The sequence below is a fragment of the Callospermophilus lateralis genome, chromosome 13 (assembly GCF_048772815.1).
Source record: "Callospermophilus lateralis isolate mCalLat2 chromosome 13, mCalLat2.hap1, whole genome shotgun sequence".
Taxonomy (NCBI): Eukaryota; Metazoa; Chordata; class Mammalia; order Rodentia; family Sciuridae; genus Callospermophilus; species Callospermophilus lateralis.
The window spans coordinates 83,323,880-83,348,865 of NC_135317.1; the positions used below are offsets into that span (position 1 = coordinate 83,323,880).

The 24,986-nt window shown below is 38.6% G+C and overlaps 1 protein-coding gene across 1 annotated transcript; it reads right to left on the bottom strand.

Annotated features, from left to right (window-relative positions):
- Positions 1–4,341: 4,341 nt before the first annotated feature.
- On the bottom strand, positions 4,342–23,111 carry C13H1orf53 (chromosome 13 C1orf53 homolog). Its single transcript, XM_076872931.1, has 4 exons — positions 23,011–23,111; positions 8,787–9,288; positions 5,823–5,924; positions 4,342–4,600 (listed from the first exon to the last, which is right to left on the bottom strand). Exons 1-4 carry the CDS (start codon positions 23,109–23,111, stop codon positions 4,529–4,531), a joined length of 777 nt encoding a protein of 258 aa, XP_076729046.1. The 3' UTR covers positions 4,342–4,528.
- Between the last annotated feature and the right edge of the window lie 1,875 nt (positions 23,112–24,986).

Below are 24,986 nucleotides of genomic sequence, written 5' to 3' on the forward strand. Positions count from 1 at the left end.
GGGAAACAGGGCTAAACCATTGATCATTCACCCACCGCATCCCCGCCTTCCCCTCCCAATCTTTCCTTTACTCTCCACGCTCCTAAGCTGGACATCGTTAACCGAGCACGTTGAAGAGTATTTTGAGCTCGAGGGCGGTGTTAGTGACCCGGCCAACCCAGGGGCCCCGGGCTTCTCTCCAGCTCTAGCCCCTAATAGGGGGCGGGGTAGCGATTAATCTTCCCGGAGGGGGAAAAAAAAAAAAACCGGCACTTAAACCCTAGCAGACGAGTATTCGCAAGGACGCAGCCAGACACCGGACGGGGCGGGGGGCCATGTTACCTGGTCTCAGGTTCCCGAGGGGCTGCGTCGCCCCGGGCGCAGTCAGGCCGCTGGAAAGTGGAGGGAGAGTCGCGAAGCTAGGCCTCCGGTCAATTCTTTACCCACTCCCCCACCAGGTGCGCCCCTCACAGCCGGGGATGGGGAGGCACGGGATATTACTAGGCTCCAGCGCCAGTGGGGAAGGGGGTGTGAGCAGTGAGATTGGCAGCTCTAGGATGCTGGTCGGGATGATGGTGCCGCCCTTCCTACCCGCCTTTCCTACCCGCCTTCCCCCCTCCCCGGGTGCCATCACGGCTCTTTGGCTGTGCGTGGGCCATGGGCGCGAAGGGCCGGGGGAGCGGGTGTGCATCCTAGAAGCCAGCAAAAAACTGCGTGGGATTGGGGGCGACACGTGGGGCGGTGTAGGGATGGAAGCCAGCCAGCCCCGTAAGCTTTGCCAAACAGTTTAGACGCGTTAAGGGACAGAGCATGAAGGGCGAATCCGAACCCCCTTTCCATTCCAAATCCCGAAATGTCTGGCTCAGAGCACCGGGGGCAGAGCCACTTTTTTACCCGAACACTTGTCTTCACTAACTAGTCTTGCTAGCCAATCAGTCCCACCAGGTTACCTTTTAGGCTTCCCCGCCCCCGATTTTTTTCTTCCATCCTCGCCTCCTCAGTTCTTTCTTTCAGGATGCCCTTATCTCGGTCAGGTCAGTTCGCAGCCAGGAGCGGCCAAGACTTTGGGTTTCAGCTTCTAAGATAGTCAAGGAGGTCATGGAATGGATGGATGGCGATACCCACCAGAAAAGGAAAACACTCTAGTCCTCTCAACTCATTTATGCCCAAAGCACTGTTTTTAAAACTCTTTGGGAGTCAGAAACTGGTTTAGGTACTTTACAATTATGTGGATTCATACACACACACACACACACACACACACACACACACTTAAGTGCACACCAAGGCTTACACTTCAGAATACAAATCGGGTGGGAGGATGTGGTAGTTACAGATGCTCCAAATGCCTCTAGAAACCATAATTCCTGACTTAACATTCTCTTTTACAACATAATTCCAAGAAGGAGAGCCCTAAGACTGTCTCCTGTCATCAGCCCAAACTCAAAACTGTTTTGGAGAGAAGAGTCAATGCAGCACCCACAGGGGCACATATCAAGGCATCCAGGAGTCCAGGGTGTACTGGACATTGTAGGGTCAACACAGTCTCTGCCTAAAGATAGTTGTAGGTTCTTCCACAACCCTTTTTTTTTTTTTTTTTAAATCAGGTTCTGATCAGAAAGTTCACCATCCCACAACACCTACATACACACACTTAAGTATCTGGTTTTTCCCCCCTGAAGGGAGAGAATAGTTTTGGCATCCAGGAGTACCTCTTAATTGTTGCAAGGTAGTGAAAAATAGCATTCAGTTTTAAATTCTCTACTGTGACAGATGTCAGTCCACAAACTCAAGCCCTTGCTGGAATATAGAGAAGATGAAGTAGCAGTTACATACAAGAAAGGAGATAGAGGTTCTTTCTCCTCTGGCTACCAAATGTGTGGTCTCAAAGTGCTCAGAGGAAGTCAGCATACCAAAAGTCATTTTGTAGATAGAGAGCCTCCTTCTCTAACCTTATGTGGATAATCAAATTTTGTAGATAGAGAGCCTCCTTCTCTAACCTTATGTGGAGAATCAAATCTAAGCTCCACTAGGTTCTCATGGTGGAACTGTATATGTGAAATAGACTTTAAGAAATCCTTTGGAGAAGCAGCATTTCACTGAAACAAAGACCTGAGCCAGGCCCAGAGAGCACATTGGGTTTTCAGGGCCTGGTCTGTTCCACCATACCCTGAATTTTATTAGCATAAAAGCTCCCTCTTCTTCCCTTTGAATAATCTGTGGGGACAGTGCAGCTTCCAAAGTATGAAGAGTGCACATCACCATTCACTTGCCAGAAGAACTGCCCAGGACAGGGCCCTTTTCCAGTTAAGGGAAGAAGTACAGCATCAGAAATCTGTTCCCACCCCTACCCAGGAAACCCCTGCTTCTCCATTCTTTGGTGTTAGAAACAATGTGGAAATCAATCCCCTTGATTTATTATACCCTGGGGGGAAGGGGGAGAAGTCTCCAGAAACCTTGGAAGTGACCAGCACCAGAGTTTATTTAAATGGGATAGTCTCTATTTCTTGGCATCCACATGTGTTTGTATATACACACCTAATAAGAAACCCGAATTTTTACTTTACAATGTGTGAATACAATATAGCTTACAGCTCTTGCAGTGAGGCCTATTTATGTGGCCATATTGTGTTTAATGTGGGGGCACCCACCCTGCTACCACCCCTGATGTGTGGTTCACATGCATCTCTCCAGAACCACTGCAAACTTCAGACCCTTGGACAAGATGCAGGAAAGAGAAAGAGTATCCCTTCCTGACCCTACTCCCTGACCCATCAGCAACTTAGCTGTCTTGCCAGCAAGTTTGAAATTCTGCCAGGAAGAATTGCCAAGGTCCCACATAAGGGTCCTTGGTGATTTCTGATTTTTTCTTGGGCCACTTCCTTTTTTCAAGGAGTGCTCTGGGAGGAAGAAAGAGCTGTTTGTGGGAAGGGGGCATCCTAGGAGTTACTTCCACCTACCAAGAGGCTTTCTCAAAACACTGCCCTATGTATAGGGCTCTTTTCAAAAGAACTACTTCCTTTCCTCCTTTCCTAGTTCTCTAGAAAGATGACCTTTAAAAACTCAGTTTCCTTCTGTTCTTCCCTTTGGGGCTACTGAAGAAAGCACCATCCATCCTACAACCAGGAAAAAAGCCTTGTTAATTCTCCAAATCTGGCAGAAAAGGGGGGAAATATCTGGTTGTTTTCTAACCTAAGAATGGAAAGGAAATTGGCTCCCAGAAATCCTTCTGCCTTTCTGGATAGAATAACTATCTTCACAATCACAATGCTGATCACCTTCTACTCCCTTCTGCAACATAATTTGAGGAGAGGACAACACAGGCCAAAATCACCAAACTTCTGTATCCAAGGAAGTTACTGACCTCTCACATGGCCCATGGAAAATGTTGTTTGGGGTGCCATGGTTAAGGCACCAGCAGAACTAGGGCATCAAAAATGCCACAATATATGGAGGCAATTTAATATTAGACATAAAAAAACAGAGAGTCATAATTAAGAGAAACATTGAAATCACTAGGCTTCTTTTCACATGTTGTACAGTTAGGAAAGGCTTTTATTTTGAATTGAGTATAGAAGGTACTAGGGCCCTCTGCTTCAAAACTGAAAGCCCTTGGGGCCACAGGCCAGACTGAAGTAGACCCCTGAGGTGTTCAAGAACCTTTCAGATTCCACCAGTGTAAGGCTCAATGAAGGTCAGTTATGAGCAAAGCCAGCCTTCCTAGTAGGCAGCAGCCTCATTTTACTGAATGAATTCCACTAGGCAGAAAAGGGTCTCTTGGGGGCTGCTATCCTCATGGAGAATGAGATGGTGTGAAAAGAACAGTCCCTGGGAGCACCTACTCAGCTTGGAGACTGACACTTCACAGGGACATCACCACAGTGAATAGAATGGATGCAGCTAATAATACATTCTAAGATAAATTTGCCTGAGAAGTATCAAAAGAGATGGAGGAGGAAAGGATGGGGGAGGGAAGAAAGAATGGTCTAAGTGTGGCATCTTCAGCGGCCTGACCCCCAAGTCACAATGATTTAAAGTTTTCATTGAAGGAACAGATGGAAGATGAGAGCATTTCTTAATGCAGAATGGCACTTCTTGGGCACTCTCATGCTGCACAACATAACATTATATCAATCTCCTTATAGCTCAAGATATAAATAAAATGAAGGATGTACTGTTCTATTTGCCAGCAACCCTCCCCTTGGATAGTAACATGGATGAGAAAACAGTGGGAGAACCAAGGCTAAGAAAAATCAAGAGCTACTCATGTGACCCAATTGCTACTTTTATTTAATAGAACAGTCATTATTTTCTTTCTTCAACATATGTGTCTGATAATGAAGCAAAAAGAAAGGAAAATAGTTATCAATGTGCCACTTCAGAAACATGCAACATTTGTTAGCTTTTTCTTTTATTGATGTTCTTTTAATAGATGTATTGAAGATTAAATTAGAGCTCAAATACTTAACAGCACAGAGAGCAATCCTGGATTAAGGCTTCATTTCTTAAAAATTACAAGTTCAATTAGTCAATGGAGATAAAACTATTGTCAAACATAAAAATACGAATTGAATTTCTTCTTTTTAGATGGATCTTTAACATTGACTTGACCATATGGACACTGAAAAAGAAATAATACATAGCATTATTGAGTTATCTAATAATCATCTTGAAAAAACACACTTCTCGTGATGAAAAAAAGACTGCTAATAACATTATATAGATCATTTGGTCTATCACGTTTTGCAGACTAAGAGGAAAATAATGGCAACCTCAGGCAAATGGTCCTAATTAGGTCCAAGAACCATTTCCTAAATGCATCCTTCCAACCTTAAGCATTTTACTGTCAAAAATCCACTCTAAGAAAATACTGAAGTCCTCAATTTACTTGAAACTCTTATGCATTTGATTAGAAACAGCTAATGGCATAGGTAGGAGCATACATAAAAGTGAAGGGTGAAATTTTTAATACCGACTATGATTAATACCTGCATTTAATGTCTATAATTTTCAAGTAGGTTAGTTAAAGGAAATAACACCTTCTTGCAACAAAACATACAAAGTGTTCTGTATACAGATGTTAAGTTTATAATCTTAACCCTATAACAATTTACCTTAATGATGTGCCTTTTGATAATTCAAAAAAAAAATCCTGGTTTTCTTTAATCAAAATAGGGCAGTAGTAGTTAGTTCATCTTAATCACTATAAATAGAAATATATATATATTGACATAAATATATTAGGAAATGAACAGCACTAAATTCAGGGTAATCTAGCTTCACAGACTATTTGAAGCACAGACTGGGGGGTGGGAACAAAGACAAAAGGAAGCAGGAAGGACAAAAGGGAAGGATGCAGGGGAAGAGAAGGATATGAAAGGAAGGGAAGGGAGAGAAGGGCAAGGAAGAAAGAAATCTTTACTATTTTAAGTAAACCCACCTCTCAATGCTGGGCAAATTTCTATTTATTCAACTAATAATAAAAGAAAAGCTTTCTGGGATCTAGTTTGCAACATTCTTGATTTCTCTTCTTGTCTCTTTGTACCTGCCCAGTAAACATAACTTATTTGAAACCTCATGAAAAGTTTCCTTGTAATAAAGAGCTCCCATGAATATCAAGTCATAGCATTTGAGGGAACTGATACTTGCAGTGAAAGGTTACAAAATTCCATTAACTTTAAAGGTCCTATGTTGCTACTAAGGACTTCATTGTCCTTGGCTAAAGTAGCTTGTGAAAAGTGCACTCCAGGTTTATTTAGCTTTTTTATTTGACTTGTTGTTCAAATAATAGGTATTTACAAAGCACCAAAAACTGCTGCTGTAAGGCGAGAATTGTTACTCACGTGTCTACAGGCGGAGCCACAGCAGGAACCTCTCTGCAAGTGGGCTATCCGTGTGAGTACCGTGTAGCCAGTAGCTGGGTCCACGTAGTTAAGCTGGCCAGTCTGAAGAGTAATAAAACAAAACAATTCATTAATCTCTATGTTCATCATATCTCAACATAACTTCCACTTCTAAAATACTGCAAAAACAATTTTAAAAAACAATATTAAACTTCTCAGCAATATAGGCGGCATTTGCAATTAAAGACTGAATGCATTCTGACATTATATACAATCTAACTTTATGTGACTAAAGGAGAAAATATACAATTTGAGAAAAATGAGAAGTTGATGGGAAAACAAGACCTCCTCTATACTCAATAACAATGTAGCCACTGCTGATATTTTTCATTCAGTTTCTAGGTAACACACTTAATAACAGGTGATTTAAATGATTTTAAGAGCTTAAGAGGCTGAAAATGAACTTTCACTCAGAAGTTGCAATTGCAATTTTAGAACTTAAAATATGTGAATCATGATTTAAACTTACAGAAAAGGTGCTAATCAAAACCAGCATTCCTTATAGAAAAGTATTGCCTTTCCTATTACTGAATGCTTTTCTTTACTTTCATGATGTGTTACCCTATTATGCGTTTTACACTATTTTCCTTTTTTTTTTTTTCCTGGAGTGTTATTCTATTTTTAAGTGAAAAAGTATTGTTTTAACATATTAACACTCACTCTTTCACAAGTTTGATCAAAGTCAACTTTTAGTAGACTACTTCACATGTCAAGGAAATATTCTCTACCTACATTCAAACATAGTAAAACAAATGAATAAAAGCATCTCAATTACTTTCTGTGAAGGTAAAAGTAAATTACAACTTCATGGATTGGGTCATATAGGTGACACTACTTAGCTTTGAGATTTTGTAGGGTAAATTCCCCATGAGGTTTTTATATAAACCTCTTACCATGTAGTAAGTCACTGAATCACTCCTGTATAGAAACTTTTCGTTAAAATACACATGAAGCCAACCTATCTTCAGACATACATTTTTGTAGAGAGTCACAAACTACTTCTTTAGTTGTTCACTATCTTATTTAATGGCTGGATATTTTATTCTGGTTGAGGTTTTAACCAACTAAATTTTGTGAACAGAGTGTGTAGCAAAAGAACAAGTTCATTCTAAGACATTTCAGTAAAGCTAGACCAGGGCCACAGAAATCTAGCAAGGCACAAGGCTGGTTTCAGGGGCCTTCCACATCCTCTGGGACCAGAAGCAGATTACATGAATCCAGGAACACTAAACACAACTATCGAATGACCAATTGTCAGGACCTCAATTCCTTATTTACAAAGCCCTATTTGGAAACTTGGAAAAAAGAAAAAAACACTGAGAACTTTGTAGCAGTCTTCTCTTTATTTTTCATAGCTTCTGGGTGTATTCTGAGGGCAATTATCTGGCAACTTGGAAACATAAAGGGTTGCTTCTGCACATGCGCTGGCTGCCTTCCTTTCCACATTGATTGAGCACCTCTGGGCTTCTTAGTTGCCCATACACACTTAATTTGTCTTTCATAAAGGAGGCTTACATCATGGTGGCAACAAAGATTCAGCAAGAGGGTTGACAGTCTGATTGGAGACCAAGGTGATCAGTGATGCACATCAGCACTGAGAGAAAGGTAAGAGAGCATCCTGCCTGAGGCATAGAAGGCATAGTAAACTGGGTTTACTAACGGTTTCCTGGATTGTCATTTTACCTGATACTGACACTGATGAAACAAATGTGGATTCCCTGAGCGAGAAAAAGCTCTTTTCTTTCCTCATGCTGACTGAACCTGTCTTTATATGCTGCTGGTGTTTGCTCTAAAGAGAATGAAACTTATGGCTGTATCACCATATTTATATGTGAAGTGTGGGAGCAAATCACACATGCTGTTTTTAAAAGTATAAACAAGAATAATCAAAAGCTGTCAGTCATTTCAGCATGAATCTTTATTCAGTTTCAATACTTGAATGGGTCAGTGGATTCTCAAGGCCTTCAAATGGTCATTTAAAAAAATCAACTTTAGTCAAGCTCCAAGATTTTCTTTTTTACCCTTCTAGCTCTGGCCATACCTTATAACACTAGTCCTATTAAGTACTGGACATGGATGCACACACACACATGAGCCTGCAGTTAATTTCATATCACTTTTCTATCATTGTTATAGAAATGTTTCTCTTTTTATCCCATCCTTTCTTTTGTAAAGGAAATACAATGGTAAATGTGCTATCTTCTAACTTATGCAGTCTGAAAAGTTACAAGGGAAAGCTGCTGCTATGCTCAGTGAGAGAGCGCCTAGCACATGCGAGGCCCAGGTTCTATCCCCAGCACAGCTGGTGGTGGAGGACAGGGAGAGCCACTCAGTTCGGATATTGGTAGTAAGAAGCAATCATTGAAACCACAAAATAGAAGCAAATGTAGTTCAAGAGTGTTTAGGAAGAATGTAAACACCTGATGAGAGGAAAAAGAACAGAGGACGGTAGCAAAAATTGTCTTATTTCTCATTGCTAAAATCACTGGAAACAGAAAACTGTTCAAGGGAGAATAGAGATACATCATATTTCTGTAACACAGCAAATTTTTCCTATGATTTCAATTATTTCATTTCCATCAAAGCCTTAACCCTCCCCCCCACACACACACACACGCACACGGACGCGGGCGCACAGACACACACTCGGTGGTGGGTCCCACTCTGCGCCCCGAGTTTAGCTAGCATGTTGATCAGAAAATGAGTCACGCTCTCCCTCAAAATACGCAGTAAACGCTTTGTCCAGAACGCCGGATTTCCAGCGAAATGGTGCAGGTTGGAGCCCGAGGCCGGAGACCTAGCAGCCGGCACTCCCAGCGGTTCTCCAGGGTGGGGCGACCTCGGGGCGGGAGAGGCCGCGCGCGCGCAGGCGCGACGACCGGGCGAGACCGGGCGGGGTCTCACCGCGCAGGCGGCGGCGTGCAGCTCCGCGATCTGCTGTTCCGCTGCGGTTAACTCTTCGGTCGCCGAGAGCTTTGCTGCTCCATCGGGCCCGTCTTGCGAGCCGGGCGTGGACCCGCCGTGGTCTCCCTCTGCCGAGTCCAGCGTGAGGCCCTGACGCTGTCGGAACCCTGTGCCGACCCAGAGAGGGACTGGTGGCCGGGCGGTGTGGGCTGGCCTGCGGAGCGTGGCGCCCGCCCACGCCCGGACCTGACTGGCCGCCTTGGCCGCCATGGCCGCCGCTGGCCCTTGGGAGGCGGAGCGCCCTGCCCGCGCCCGGCAGGGAGGCGAGCGCAAGCCTGGTGCAGGGCGCCGGCCGCGCGCAGCCACCCCGGAAAGAAGGGCGGGGGCGCGGGTCTGGAGCCTTGCCAGGCTGCCCCCGCGGTACCTAGGTGGACTCCGGAGGCTGCTAATGTGGCGCCAAGGAAGTGCGGAGGCGCCGAGAAGTGCGGCCCCGCCTCTGCACCTACATTAAAATTCTGTTTCTTCCTGAGAGGAGAGTGGGCAGCTTTCTCATGTCAGATTAGACTAGATTGAGCACAGCCGCTCAATGTTGAAATCCCAGAAACTGAGGTCTGTTTCCACCTTGGGCCTATCTGTGGGTAGGAATAAAGTTTAAGCAGAATCTTGGTTCTTTGGCCCCACCCTACAATGAAAACCAAAAGTAAAATCTGCTTGCTGAATTAGAAAAGGTGCTGTTTTTGTGTTGTGAAGTATTTACAAAGTCCAAACTAAAATTACATTTAGTCTCTGAGCTGAAAGTTATCCTGATACTCCCCGAAAAATTGATTTTGAGAAAATTAGCACAAGCTCGGGAGGTAATTTCAGGTGTTAGAATTAAATTAGCACCATCTCATTCCCAACCTCTAGCCTAGGTTTCAAGAGAAGGCCAGATTGAAGAGTAGCAAATTTTTGTGTGTGTGTGTGTGTGCTCTTCAGTGTGAAGATCTGAGAGCTGGAATGAATCTTTGAGGACAAGAGTTAAGGGTCTTTAGTTGCCCGCGAGGAGGGTGCCTTAGCCACCATAGAGCATCCAAGCCCTTTTATGGTTTGCATTTAACATGTAACCCTGTAATCATTTTAATTATCTTTTTTTTTTTAATTTAGTTGTAGATGGACACAGTATCTTTATTTATTTTTATGTGGTGCTGAGGATCCAACTCAAGTGCCTCATGCATGCGAAGCAAGTGCTCTACCACTGAGCCACAACCCTAGGCTCAGTCTTAAGACCTAATTGAAACAACATTATAGGTACTTTGTAAATGTCAGTGAATTAATATGTTGTAATCCTATCTTGCAAATGTTTCCTTTGGTTGGAATAATAAATTAGAATCTGGATTTTACTGTTTCGAGAAAAGAGTTTAAAACATGGAAGGCTAAGGGGAGATTCTAGAGAAAGCTATGGAAGCATGGGGCCAAAATTGAAATCACCAAAAATGAGTACTTTTTATTAGAAAAGAGAATTCACCATAAGTCAGACTTCCATCACCATCAAATTTTAAAGGAAATAAGTTTGAAGGTTCATATTTTTTGAGGTGTTTTCAAAATTGAGCATCAGGCCCATGAATAGGCCAGGACGTCAAATTCAAAATGAGAAAAGCATTTTACAGATATGAAATAGACAAGACCAGATTTAAATAGAAAAATAAATGGAGTCATCTAGAAAGAGTAGTTGTTACATGAAATTTGTTTTGGTGGAGATGGGAGTGTGGAAGTGACTGTAAAGGGGTTGAACAAAGAAAATCCTTGTGGCATTGTCATAGTTTTGTATCTGGTACATGATTACACAAATTTACGTGTGATCAGTGTCATAGAACTATGCACACATTGTTCCAATGTCAAATTCCTGGTTTTCATTTTGTAAAAAAAAAAGTTAGATGTAAACCTTGAGGAAAATTTGGTGAAGGGTATATAGAACATCTCTGTATGGTATTTACAACTTTTTATGAATGTAATTATTTTAAAATTAAAAAACAGTAATTTAAAAGATGTAAAACTGGTTTTCAGATTACTTGGTAAGGCAGATCACTGAATCACGCAGAACTTTTTTTCTAATCTCCATTCCCAAGTTAAAAATCATCCTGCTTAGTCAAGACCTCTGCACATTTGGGCTGAAAAGGCTATTTACATGTTACCACTGTGTTGATTCTTATAGATATATCTTTAAAATATGATCAACATTGGAAATCTATGTTATTAAAAGAGATGAGAAAGTATCTCCCTACTAATGATCCCTAAATAATTGGTAATTTAATTAAAATATCAATTAGATATTGAATACATTATCCATCCCTTCAGTTTTCATTTGATCTTTATAGTCTTTCATTGAATATCAAGTAACTTTCATGGTGCCTCTTGTTTTATAAATCTTCCTCAGGACTTGATCCTTAGATTATTATATGTGTGTTTGTTTCTTCTCAAATATTTTATACTCCCACTAGAAAAAACAAAAGTGGAGGACTAAACCCCACCTTAGTATGGTAGATTGAGTTCTCATTTTTGAAGGATTTACATCTAGATTTGCTCTAGAAAGACTTGTTTTGTGCTACAGACCTGCATGTAATATGATACTGGATATGTTTTATAACCCTTCCCTTCATTTGGGATGTTTATGTTGATATTGAACATGCTTTCTGTGTTAGGGAGCAGGTTTAAGAGAAATTCATTTCCCTATATTTCACTTATATTAATTTTTAAATAGGTATGTTAGAGCTGTAGGGTTAGTATACATATATTGTATATACATATATATCTTGTACAACTCAACTCTCATTATAAGAAAAGGAATTTGTTTGCATATAAAACCATGAGGCATAACTTGATCACAGACTCCATGTTATGACCAAGGCTTAGTTCTTTCCATTTTTCAGCTTTGCCTCCTCAGGGCTAGTTCTTTTTCAGGAAGGCTCTTTTCTCATTGATGAAAGATAGCTGAAGACAGTTCCTAAGATATCATTGTTTCTCCTCCTTGTGCGGGTAGATAGATAGATAGAGATAGAGATGGAGATGAGGAACCTTGCTATAAAGCTCCAGGATAGGAGAAGACTTGTATCCCTCTTGGTAGTCTTACAGTGTACTTCATCATGGATTCATTCCTGAACCAATCTTAGGAGTATAGGTTACACTCAAGCCAATCAGAGGCTGTCCCGGGTATGACTATAGGCAACCCCACCCAAACAAACCTATGGCTGAAAATGATCTGTACTAATGCTGAGGGAACAATTTAACAAATAGATCACTGATTTTTTGTGGGCGGCATGGGGGTGCTGGTTACTGGGGATTGAACTCAGGGTCACTAAACAAGTGAGTCCATCCCCAACCCTATTTTTTTGTACTTTTTTTTTTTTTTTTTTTTTTTTTTTTTTTTTTTAATTTAGAGACAGGGTCTCACTGAGTTGCTTAGTGCCTCAATTTTGCTGAGGGTGGCTTTGAACTCCTGATCCTTCTGCCTCAGCCTCCTGAGCTGCTGGGATTACAGGGGTGCACTACCAGGCCTAGTAGAACTTTTAGCTTTTCAAATGTAGTCATTTCTTGGGCATTGTTTTCCCAAAATACCATAAACAAGACAACATGGAGCATACCGCTTTCATCTTTATATCTCACAGGACATCATCTCCTTTGGCACATAGCATTAAGGCACATATTGAGTAATGAATAATGAATTTTTGATTGGACAAAGAAGTCAGTGGTTCATTCTGAAATATATAATCCCAACTACTGGGCAAAACTGCCATGCAAAATTTTAAATTTATTTTCTGTACATAATACTGCATATTTGAAAATACAGATTACATATTATTACAAATAAATGTTTTTGAAAAAAAACTAAATGTAAAGAAATACTAAATCTAAAGTCTTATTAAATAACAATGGACTATTTTATTGACAACAAAATAGATACATTCATTATCAAATGATCTCATCTAAGCTCTTGAAATCCTGCCTCTAATTAATTGACTTTAAGTGTTATCTTTTAATGAATTATGAATCTATTGAGCTGTTCATGGACAAATTAGTGCTGGAGCCATAGAGCTACCAACAAATTTCTTGTCCATATTCTGCCTGTTTTATTGAATTCCTTTTGGACACTGATTTGTGTATCTGATGTTTTTCAAATACCCGAATGGTATGTTGTGACATGTCGTGCTCCATGTAGAGTGCATTTTCACTATCAATTCTTATGATTGAGAGCAAATGTTACATGCCCCTAAGGTTGCCTATAGGGAATCTTTTTTCCATTTAATCGGATATCCAGTAGCACACTTTGTTTCACAGAGCTGGTCTTAGAAAATTCTTTGGGGAATTATAACCATTTCTATTTTCAAGCCCAACAAATCTGCTGACTTCATAGTAGATGCCACTCCACCAACGTTCCATGCCTAGAGCACTGATGCATTTGGCCCTTATCATTCCATTTTGTTTTTGTTATCTTGGAACGTGTATAGCATGAAGTAATGTAGGCTTTTCATTTGCTCATCCACTTTCTCAATCATTCTTTAAAGAATAGTAGTCTGGCTTCTACCCCCACTGCCAACATCAGGGTTGACTTGACTGCTAAATCCAGTGCCCTTATATACTACGTACCTGTCTAAAACTCCATGCTGCTTTTAAAGGGGTAGATTATCTGCACCTCAGAGCTCTCTTCTTGACCTATGATACTACAAATTCTTTATATTTATATTCTTATGATGTTTGTTTTCCTAAGTTCTTCAGCAATCCTCAGCCTACTGTACCTCTCACTGTATCATACTTCCAGTGACTTTGTGTTTATGTTCTTAATCAGTTATAATTAATTATGCTAATGACTCACAGATTTCTTAATCAGGGTCAAAGCTTGTGAGAGCAACACACACATATATATTCATCTGCCTGCTGGACATAAACATTTAACAATATCCCCACACTCCTCATTCCCAAAATGCACTTGATCATCATTACATTTGAAATCTCATTTCCCCATTTTATGTTCCATTATAAAGGCACAGCTACCCAACCATTTGTAGATTTAAGAGATCTTGGGCTAGTCCTGAACTCTTCTCACATCTCCCCATCCAGACTATCACCAAGTTTTGCCAAGCTTGATAGGTAGTCTCTAATTATCTCAAATATATTTTTTTAAAAAGCCTCAAATTATTCTTTCTTTTTCTTCTATCACTGTTGTAGTTCATTATAAAGAATACAGTAGTCCATTACATTAAATAATGATTGGATGTGGTGGTGCACCCCTTTAATCCTGGTGGCTCTGGAGGCTGAGACAGGAGGATTGCAAGTTCAAAGCCAGCCTCAGAAACTTAATGATGCTTTAAGTGACTTAGCAGGACCCTATGTCAAAATTTAAAATAAATGAATAAAATCATATCAAAATCACTGATATGATTCAGTGGTTAAGCACCCCTGTGTTCAATTGCTAGCACCCCCCAAAGAAAGATACACACACACACACACACACACACACACACACACCCACACCATACATGGTAGTGAATAATGAGGACTTATTTTGTATTAGCACCCTTTGCAAAGTGCTGGAGAGCTATTATTCATATTTTGTGTATGTTGTTTATTCTGACAAGAAATGTCCTACCCCTCATCTCTGCCTCAATCTTCAATCTCTTTTCCTTGGATTAGTGAAGTTATTTTACCTGTCCTTAAGGCCTCAAACCACATCACCTCCCACATCATCAAGTCTTCCTGGACTCCTCGCTTTGCTCATTGCTTCCCCTGTCTCCTCTGCAGGATGGGCTAGAAACATTACCTCAAGGGTCATATAAAATCCAAAGCTTGACTCTTCATTTGTGCTTTTTCTCTTGAATAATTTTATGAGTTTTGCTTTACTGCCAGACTGTGAGATCTTTAAGAACAAAGGTTATTTGACTTATCTGTATTGCCAGTAGCAAAGTACCTCGGAAATGCTAAAAAATAAAAGAAAAAGAAAGCTTGTTTTATGAATGAACGAACAAATAACTGCAGCAAAAACCTAAATGTGAATTGCATAGTAAAGAAATTATACAAATGCACTTTCTTTTAGTAGTTTATGACTAAGAACTCATGATTGAGATTTACTAGCACATCAGTTGTTCTTAGGCTATTGTTCTGAGACACAATATACTAAGATAACAAGGTAACTGTGAATTTTTTTGGCAATCTATTTTGTAAGTTCCTCCCAGTCATTGAATTAATGGTAAATGCAATGTATGGGCTTCATTCCAAATGAAGTAAGTATATGTTGACAGTGAAATGCAGCCTTGTTAACCCTGAACAATCATTCCAATTATAAACTACATGCACACAATCACTGTCACATAAAATATCCAGACTAATTACTTCTAGACCTTTTGTTATGCAAGTATTAGAAACGAAGCCTACTCTTAATGTCTATTCAATGTTAACAGTAGCATTTCCAGCAAGAAAATTGCTTAAAAAATTACAAGAATTTTTACATTAGTAAAACAAATCCTTTAAAAGCACAATGCTGTGCTTTAAAATTGTATGGATAGCCATTGTTTTATAGGATTTCCCACATACTATCACATTTTTAACAGAGATCTTGGTTAAGGCCATAAATACAACATACAAATCAGACTGTTGTTTGCAATTCTTGTTGCTGCCTGAGGGAGAAAAGCATGTCTACTGTTCCATGACTGGAATGAAAGGCACACTGAGTTTTAGGTCAAATACCCATGACATTGACATGTATGACTAGTCTACTGAGTATGATCCATGTTAATATCTTCCCAGTGGTGGGTACAAGTGATATGCCTCAGTGATCAACACAGCACGCACAACCCCTTTAGGTTTTCTGCAGGTGTAAAGCTGATGTGTCTTTGAAATCCTGGGGAACACGATTTTTCGCAAGCAGTTAAATTGTACCATTGCTGTGTGGGTTGTCATATTTGTATAATTCTGTAAGAATGTCAACATCAGTTGCTTTAACGGATCACATTTCTTGATGGCACATTTTGGATGGCATTGTTATGAACTAACCCTGCTTGCATTACATTACTGAGACCAGTGGTAAAAGAAAATCCAAAGCTTCATGGCCAGTTGTGCACTATAAAATATAAGTGCTGTACTTACACTGAAATTTCTGAAATAATCAGTAGTATATTTGAAACCAAATTGTATGGTTCATCTACCAGTTTAAGTTCAATGATAGTAGGAATGTGTATCTTCTGCCTACCATTTTATTCGATTGTTAGAGAGAATGACTAACCTATAATTCAGTCAGTAAATAAATTCTGGAATGGTGGCATGACTTGTGGAAAAGGCATTGTCTTCTTAACTGAATCTTAACCTATCCACTTTCTAGTTCCGTGACTGAGATTATTTAAATTCTGTTAATGTAGGTTTCTTTTTCTGTGAAATGTGAATAATATCTTAGAGCCAAATTATTGTGAGTTACATAAGATAGTGTACATAAAATATCTAGCAAAGTGCCTGGCACATAGTAATGCTCCATAACAGTTACAGTTAGCTGTGATTATTACTGAACTGAGAAACCTCTTTTGTGCTCTTAGTCCTTTAATATTTTAGTCCTCAGCTGTTTAACAATACAATCACCCATTTTACAATCAATCCACAATGGCAAGCAGCTTAGCTTGATTGAATGATTATTAATTTTTATTGAAAAAAATGATAAAAGCTTGGTATATGTGTGCATAATTAAACAGATTTTCCGCTAATTTAAATAAAAGCTTTGTACAGTGAACCAAAATCACAGTTTAACATTCCAGAGACCATGTTTTCAAAGCATCTTGATTGTAAAGAATTAAATTTACATATCCATTGAGTATCCCTAAATAATGATGCATAGCAAGGGATGAAGCTATTCAGAATAAGGAGAGATTTTTGGTAAGGAAAAGTCTTATGACAGAAGTAGAATTTGAATTGAGAATAAAGGATGTAAAGAATGATTATAAAGAATGTTTATAATTTTGATAGTGCTGTGAATGGAAACCTTGTTTTAGGCAATGGGAAGATCTGAAGGGGGCTTTTGTGGATGGTATTAGTTTGGATGCTTTTGGTTATCAGCAACAGCAAATGCCAATCCTGTTTGATCATCTTACAGAACAAGAAGTCCAGAGATGGGCATTGCAGTGTGGGTTGGTTCAGTGGTTTTCTGACAGCATCAAGGAACTAAGTTCTTTTCATCTTCAGCTCTGGTTTCCCTCAGTGAATGCATGTATAACTATACTGCCCACCTCAGAATGACAGCCTAGATTGCCACAGTTTTCAGGCATCATATCCAGACATGGCAATGCCCAGTGAGAAAGGAAGGATGACTGCTATTTGTTCTTAGATTTTATTATAAATATGTCAAAAACAAACAAAAATATAAAGACAATGTAACAATACCCATATCACTACCACTGAGTATAAGAAACAAAAGATTATATAAACGGTTTTTAAATCTGTGCACACCACGTCAAGCATGTTTCTCTTGTTCCAAATCCCCAACTAATATTAGTTTAGATATATTACTCTCATGTGCTATGGATTGAATGTATGTGTCTCTCCAAAATTCTTGCTTTGAAACCTAATCAACAAAGTGATAGTGTTAAAGGTGAGGTCTCTGAGAGGTGCTTAGGTCATGAGGGTTCCACCCTCAAGAATGGGATTAATGCCATTATGAAAGAATTGGAGAGAACTACCTTTGCCCTTTTGCTCTTCCATCTATTCTGCCATGTGAAGACAGTGTTTGTACCTTTTTGCCCCCTTCCATTGTGTAGGGATGCAGCAAGAATACACTATCCTGGAAACAGAAAACAGCCATTACTAAACACTGAATGTGCTGATGCTTTGATCCTGGACTTTTCAGCCTCTAGAACTCTGTTCTTTATAAATTACCCAGTCTCAAATATTTTATTATAGCAGCAGAAACAGACTAAGACACCATGCATGCCTGTATATTTTCACTATGTGGATATAGTAAAAATGGTGTAGGTATTTTTTTATATTGTTAAACTTTGTATAAATGGTCTCATACTACTCAACAATATGGGTATTGTGTTTTGTTGTTAAACTTTAAATAAGTGGATTCATACTAAATATATCCTTAAACAACTTGATTTTTCACTTAAATGTTAATTCATTTAACTCCAGCACATTAATTTTCAACTATTTTATAAATAAACCTAAAAAAGCTCAAAATCACTAAGCATTAGGAGAACATAAATCAAAACTGTGATGAAATGTCACATTACGTCTGTTAAGACGACTATTATTTTTTAAAAAGATGAGTATTGGCAAGGATGGGAAAAGGGAATTGTTAAGGTACACTGTTGGTGGGACTATAAATTGTGTAGCCAGTATGGAAGAAAATTAATCATGGAATTATCATATGATCCAGCAACTCTACTTCTGTGTATTTATCCAAAGGAATTAAAAACAATATCTTTTTTACTTTTTATTTTTTGTGGTTGTAGGTCGACAGAATGCCTTTATTTGTTTATTTTTATGTGGTGCTGAGGATTGAACCCAGTGCCTCACATATGCATGCTAGGCAAGCACTCTGCCACTGAGCTACAGCCCCAGCCCTAAAAACAATATCTTGATGTTTGTTTTGCTTTGTTTTGCTGGGGAATCAAACCTTTGTTTTGGTGCAGGGCCTTGCTCATGCTAGGCGAGTGAACAACCCCAGCCCTAAAATCAGTATATTGAAGATTTCTGCTCTTTCCCATAGTTATTACAACATTATTAAAATAGTCAAAACATGGATGCAACCAAAATGTCCATAGACAGATGAATGGATAAAGAAAATGTGACATGCACATAAAATAAGGTATTATTCAGCTGTGTAAAAGAAGGAAATTCTGCGATATGCAACAATATGGAAGAATCTGGAGTACATGATACTAAATGAATAGGCCAGTCACAGAAACACAAACACAATTTGTTAACACTTATCTGAAGAATCTAAAATAATCAAGTTAGGTGCACTGGTATGTGCCTGTAGTCCCAGCTACTCAGGATGCTGAGGCAGGAGAACACTTAAGCCCAGGAGTTTGAGTCCATTCTGGGAAACATAGTGAGACCCCATCTTGAAACAATCAAATATCTAACAACAGCAACAAAAATCATGAAACTCAATAATCAAAGAGTAGAATAGTGGCTCTAAGGACTTGAGAGAGGGGAAAACACTTGTTAGTCAAAGGGCTCAAAATTATAGTAATGCAAGCTGACTAAGTCCTAGAGATATATTATACAGCAGAGTGCATATAGTTAACAATAATGTTTTGTATACTTGGAAATCATTAAAAGAGTAGAATTTCAATGATATTACTATAAAAATGAATGCAAAGTGATTGATATGTTAATTCAATTGTTTTAAATGATTAACTAAAGCTCTTCATAAACACACAGAAAAACATCACACTGCACACCATAAATATTTGGTGTCAATTTCTCCTTAATAAAACTGGGGTAGGAATAAAATCTTTTTTTTTTAATTATGTAAAACCCATTGTTGATGTTCTTGGTCATCAGCTCTCCTGGTCAGCTTTCCTTTAAGTAGAATACAGTTTCTTTTCATATTTTGGTGAACTATTTCTAGCATGAATTCTGTAGGTTTACAGAAGGATGCTCTCTCAGCCTGAAAGTGACTCCACTCACCAATCATATTCCATCATCTAGGTAAAAGAGAGCTGGGAAACATATCCAACTCTGCACTTCCATCCCTTTACCCACTTCATCACCCTTTACTCTTCATATCTTTGTTAAGATATGAAAAATTAAAAGTACCTCCTTCCAACAACAACTACTAGCCCTGAGCTTTGACAGCCTTAGGAAAAAGCTATACCTGTCACTTTCTGTTTTGATGTCCAAACTAAATCCTCGTGTCTAATAGAGATGCTCAAATAAATATTAACATAGTTTTATATAATTTTAAATACATTCAGAAACTATTTTATTTAATTATTACAGCATTTTAATACAGGTAGTAAATATATAACCATCTCCATTTTACAAACTAGGAAAATGAACATAAAGATGCTTAGTGATTTGCCCAAGGTTACTACCTAGGAAATGGTAGATCTGAAACTAGAACCTTATAATCTGACTCTAAATTCCCTGGTCTATAGTGCACTATCAAATGTATTTAAGTGCACCAAATTCTCATGTTTTTAAAAATAATTTATTCTGTATCCAATTTCATCACCAAATTTCATTTATTGTTTTCATAATGTGTCTCTTTTCCTTTGAAATCCTATTATAATCCAACATGGCTCATATTATTTTTTTTCCATGCCTAAGTTACTACAAAAGCTTCCTGAATTATAATTACTACCTCTACTCTCTTCCTCATCTAATTCATTCTTAACACTGTTGTCAAAATAACAGTACTCACATGCTTTTATTGTCTTTTTGTGGTTCAGAAATCCTCAATGTCACAACTTCATGGACAGGATAAAATATGAACTCATTAACTAGGCATTCAGGTTACTCCCACACTTTGACCCCTGGAAAACCTTTCCAATCTTATGTCCTATTACTCTCTAGGTCAAGCACTCTGTTCTAATCAGACTAATCCAGCCAATATCCCCTAAGTTATCCATGTTGCAGACATGCTATTTCATCTCACCAACAGCTATTCCCTCCCTATTCCCCAATTTTGTTTCATGGTCCTTCCCTTTTCCTGTGTGTCCCTGAAGTAAATCCTGCCAAGTCTTTCCAATTTTGGAGACTCCATTTTCCTTGCATTTGATGGATTTATGCAAGCATGTGACCAGTGACACACAAGGGGAAATTCTACAGGAATCCTGCTGGGAAAGGTTTTATTTACCTTATAATGAGACTATAGGAACTTCTCTTTCCAAGACTACAGGATAGTAGATATTATTAAAAACAATTCCTTACAAAATATCTAAATGGAAAAATAAAACAGCATTTTTTTTAGATGTAAAGCTGAGCTGGCAAAAAGTAGGGAAAGTGAGGTACCCCAGACTGAAAACTCAGCTAAACATTAGGGTGGTTTGTGTCTGGCACTATACTTGCCTTTGAGACATCTGTCAATATTGATATCCATGATGCTTGGATTTTAGTAGCTGAATGGAGCCAGGAGACAGAGACTTAGCTTGTGCTAGATGAGTAGTGTGAGCCAATGTCCTTTTAAAAGTTGGGAAACTTAAAGAGCTATACCTTTAGTGAGGGCTGGGATTCCATTCAAGTGAGTAAGGCACTTACTTTACCTTAATCACAGCTCTGACCTTGGTAAATGGGAAATTTATAAAATATATTTACTTGTCAGTGATGGGAGAAGGCAGGATACTTGTCTGTCTCTACTTAACCTGACCTGCACATTTATAAAGATGACACTGCTTACAGATGAGCTTTGGGTTAAAAATCATATATTTCAGGTCAGTATAATAAGAACTTGCTCTAGATGGGTAGAATCCCTCCCTGATTGCCCAAGAGAAGGAAAAATAAAGAAATAAATTATTTCTAGAGAATTTATAAATAAACTTCAATCCTGCTCCATAAAATTTCTACATAAAAGCTCTACTGAACATGATACCATAGCCCCCAAAATATAAGACATATAAGCAACAGTAAATACAAATAGGAACAGAAAGTTAAAGTTTCCAATAATAGATTTATTTAGTAGAGATATAAAATAATGCTTTAAGATGTTAAAGAAGTAAAAGTTAAAATGTGAAATAGTAACAAGATAAAACATGAAGCTGGGTGGATTTAAATAAAAATGAAATGGAAACTCACAAATGAAAAACGGAAAAGCTAACATTTTAAAATAGTGAGTCAAAGAGTAGATTAAGCATAAATGAATTAAAAATTAATTAAAATTAGAATTAATAGAGAATTTGAAAATATATACACATATAAAAAATTAGAGTAAAACAAAAATAACAAGAGGTAGGAGATTTGAAATCAGGGTACAGGGACATGGAAGACAGAATCAGATAAGATAGACATGGAAGACAGAATTAGATCTCTCATGGTCTAATTGGAGTTCTGCAAGGAAACAATAGATATGGGGAAAAGAACAATAGGAAATTTTTTCTACAACTGATAGAACACACAAATTCTCAGATTCAGAAAGCACAATGAATACCAAACAGGATAAATTAGAAGAAATGAACATAATGAACACAATAATGAATGTGCAGAGCATCAAAAGAAAAAGAAGAGATGGGAGAACACTTGCCTAATATGAGGAAGGCCCTGAGTTCCCAACACTGTGAAACAAACAAACAAATGTTAGGCACCTTTGTATGCTGTGACCAAAATACCTGCTAAGAACCACTTAAAGGAGAAAATGTTTATTTGAGGTTTCAATCCATGTTTGGCTGACTCTGTTGCTTTGGGCGACAGAGATAAGGCAGAACTTCATGGAAGAAGTGGATGGTGGAAGGAGGTTTCTCAGCTCATGGCAGCCAGGAAGCAGAGAGAAAGAGACCAAAGCCGGGGACAACGTACATAACCCCAAGGGCATGTCCCCACTATTAGAACAGTGACCTAATTCTTCCAGCTATGTCACACCTGCCTAAAGTTAACTAACACTCAGTAATTTTTTCAACCAAAATACCTGACAAAAACCACTTAGAGGAGGAAAAAGTTTATTCTGTGCTAACACTTTCAGAGGTTCCAATCCATGATGAGTCATCTCAGTGGAACCTCTGTGACCCTCTAACTCCAGCATCTTGCATTTCTACAGAACCACCTTGTAAATAATGCTAAGGTCTGATGCCATCTCAAATAGTAGCCAGGCTCCCCTGAACCATGGCAGAAGCAACCTCTGAGTGCCTGACCTGCACAACACAGTGAAATCAATCCCCAGTAAACATCTTTCTGTACTCCTGTGTGAGTAGAGCATCCCCATGGTCTTCCAAATGAGTTTTCACTTTCACATCCTTGAGCCTGCCAGATGTATAGTCTTGCTGATTCCTAAGATGCCCTCAGGGCATCTTTCCTATCGCCTTGGTGCAAAGTACTGAGTTTCTATTTCAACAATCACAATTTTCTTTTTCTTTTTTTTTTTTAAGAGAGAGAGAGAGAGAGAGAGAGAGAGAGAGAGAATTTTTTTAATATTTATTTTTTAGTTTTCGGTGGACACAACATCTTTGTATGTGGTGCTGAGGATCAAACCCGGGGTGCACGCATGCCAGGCGAGCGCGCTACCGCTTGAGCTACATCCCCAGCCCAATCACAGTTTTTCTTGACCCAATTTTACATGTGCTTCTTCTCTGGCCAAACTGCAGGTTTTTCAAATCTTTCTTCATTTTGCTCCCAATTCTCATAGTAAACCTGACTAAAAGCTGCAGCAATATCCATGTCACCATCTGAATGCTGTACTGCCTTGAAATTTCCTCTGCCAAATTGATTTATTATCTTTAAATTCAGTCTCACATAAAGTTTCAGGACATGGGAAAAATGTAGACAAATTCCTTGCTAAAATGTAACATGAATGGGCTCTAGTCCTATTTCAAATAGAGTCCCCGTTCCCCTTTGAAACCTCATGAGCACAGTCTTTACTCTGCATTTTTATCAGCATTCTGGTCTGCTGAACTCCCACCAGGGAATCACCCATTAAGCACTGCCTACAACATTCTAAGCTTTCTCCACCCTGCATCTTCAAACTTTCTAAACTCCTCCCACAAACCTGTTCCTAAGGCTTCTTAATACCATGAACAGGTTAGTCACAGCAAAGACCCTACTTTTCAGTATCAATTTCGGTGTTAGTTTTTTTGTCAATATGACCAAAAACCTCACAAGAACAACTCAATGGAGGAAAAGTTTAGTTGGGTTAAGGTTTCAGAGATTCAGTCCATGATTGGCCAACACCATGGCTCTAGGCCTGATGGTAGAACATTATGGGAAAAGGGCATGACAAAGGTAAACTACTCAGTTTATGGCAGCCGGGAAGCAGAGAGAAGACAAGAGAGAAGATCTGGAAACAAAATATATAATCCCCAAGGGCACACCTCCAGTGATCTTCTTCTGCCAGCCACATCGCATCTGCCTACAGAAAGCCATTTAAATTATTAATCCAGGAAATGGAAAAATCCACTGATTAGATTACAACTTTCATAATAGAATCATTTCACCTCTAATAATCCTGTGTTCTCTCGTGAACTATGTGAGGGACACTTCATATCCAAACTATAACAAAACGACAGGAAGATCTCTTTTAAAAGCCAGAGAGAAGTAGCAAATTTTTCAGTAAGTAATTACAACTAGATTAACAACAGACTTGAAAGGAGCAAACATAGAAATCAGAAGGCATTACTGACATCATTTTCAAAATGCTGTGATCAAATCCATGTCAACATGAAATTGAATAACAAGGTAAGCTACCTTGTGGGAGTAAGTATGAAAAAATATTTTTCAGACAAAAATTTAAAATATTTACCATCAGCAGATACTTACTTGTGGAACTTCTAATAACATACTGCAGAAAGGACTGAGTTGAGAAGGGAAGATAAGCAATGACACTTATAAGTTTGTGAGTAAGCTAAACAAAGACTTATTATTTAAAATGATGAAACTAGTATCTAGTTAATGGGATTTTTCAAATGCCATTAAATAAAGGCAAAATAATAGAATGAAAGCCTCGAAAGAGATAAGCAGAATTAAATAGTTTAAAAACTTCTGGACAGATTTTGAATGTCTATAATTCTAGCCACTTGGGAGGCTGAGGCAAGTTTAGGCTAGCCCAGCCAACTTAGTGAGACTCTGAAGAGAAAAAAAATGTATATTAATAGTAAATAAAATGGAATATCCTACCTGTCCAACAATGAGTGAATTACTTAAATTACAACAAGTTTTTAAAGTATATATAGTTGTCCTTTTCACTATATTTTGTGATATCGCATTTGTTAGAAAAATAATTAAAGAAATTTGAAGGGAATCTTATGACTGGATATTAATGTGTAAATTAATCTGTACCTGCATAAATAAAAGACCTTAGCAAATTCTCTTAAGTAGTATTCATCTTATTATTATATATGCCGGGGGGCAGTGCTGGGGATTGAACCCAGGGCCTTGTACATGTGAGGCAAGCACTCTACCAACTGATGTATATCCCCAGCCCCACTTTATTACTTTTGATTAAAGTTCTCAATAGGATGAATTTGGGATGTACTTCTTAAGAACATTTAGTCAGTAAATACTCAGTCTCTTGACTTAAACTGATACCTAAACATTTAA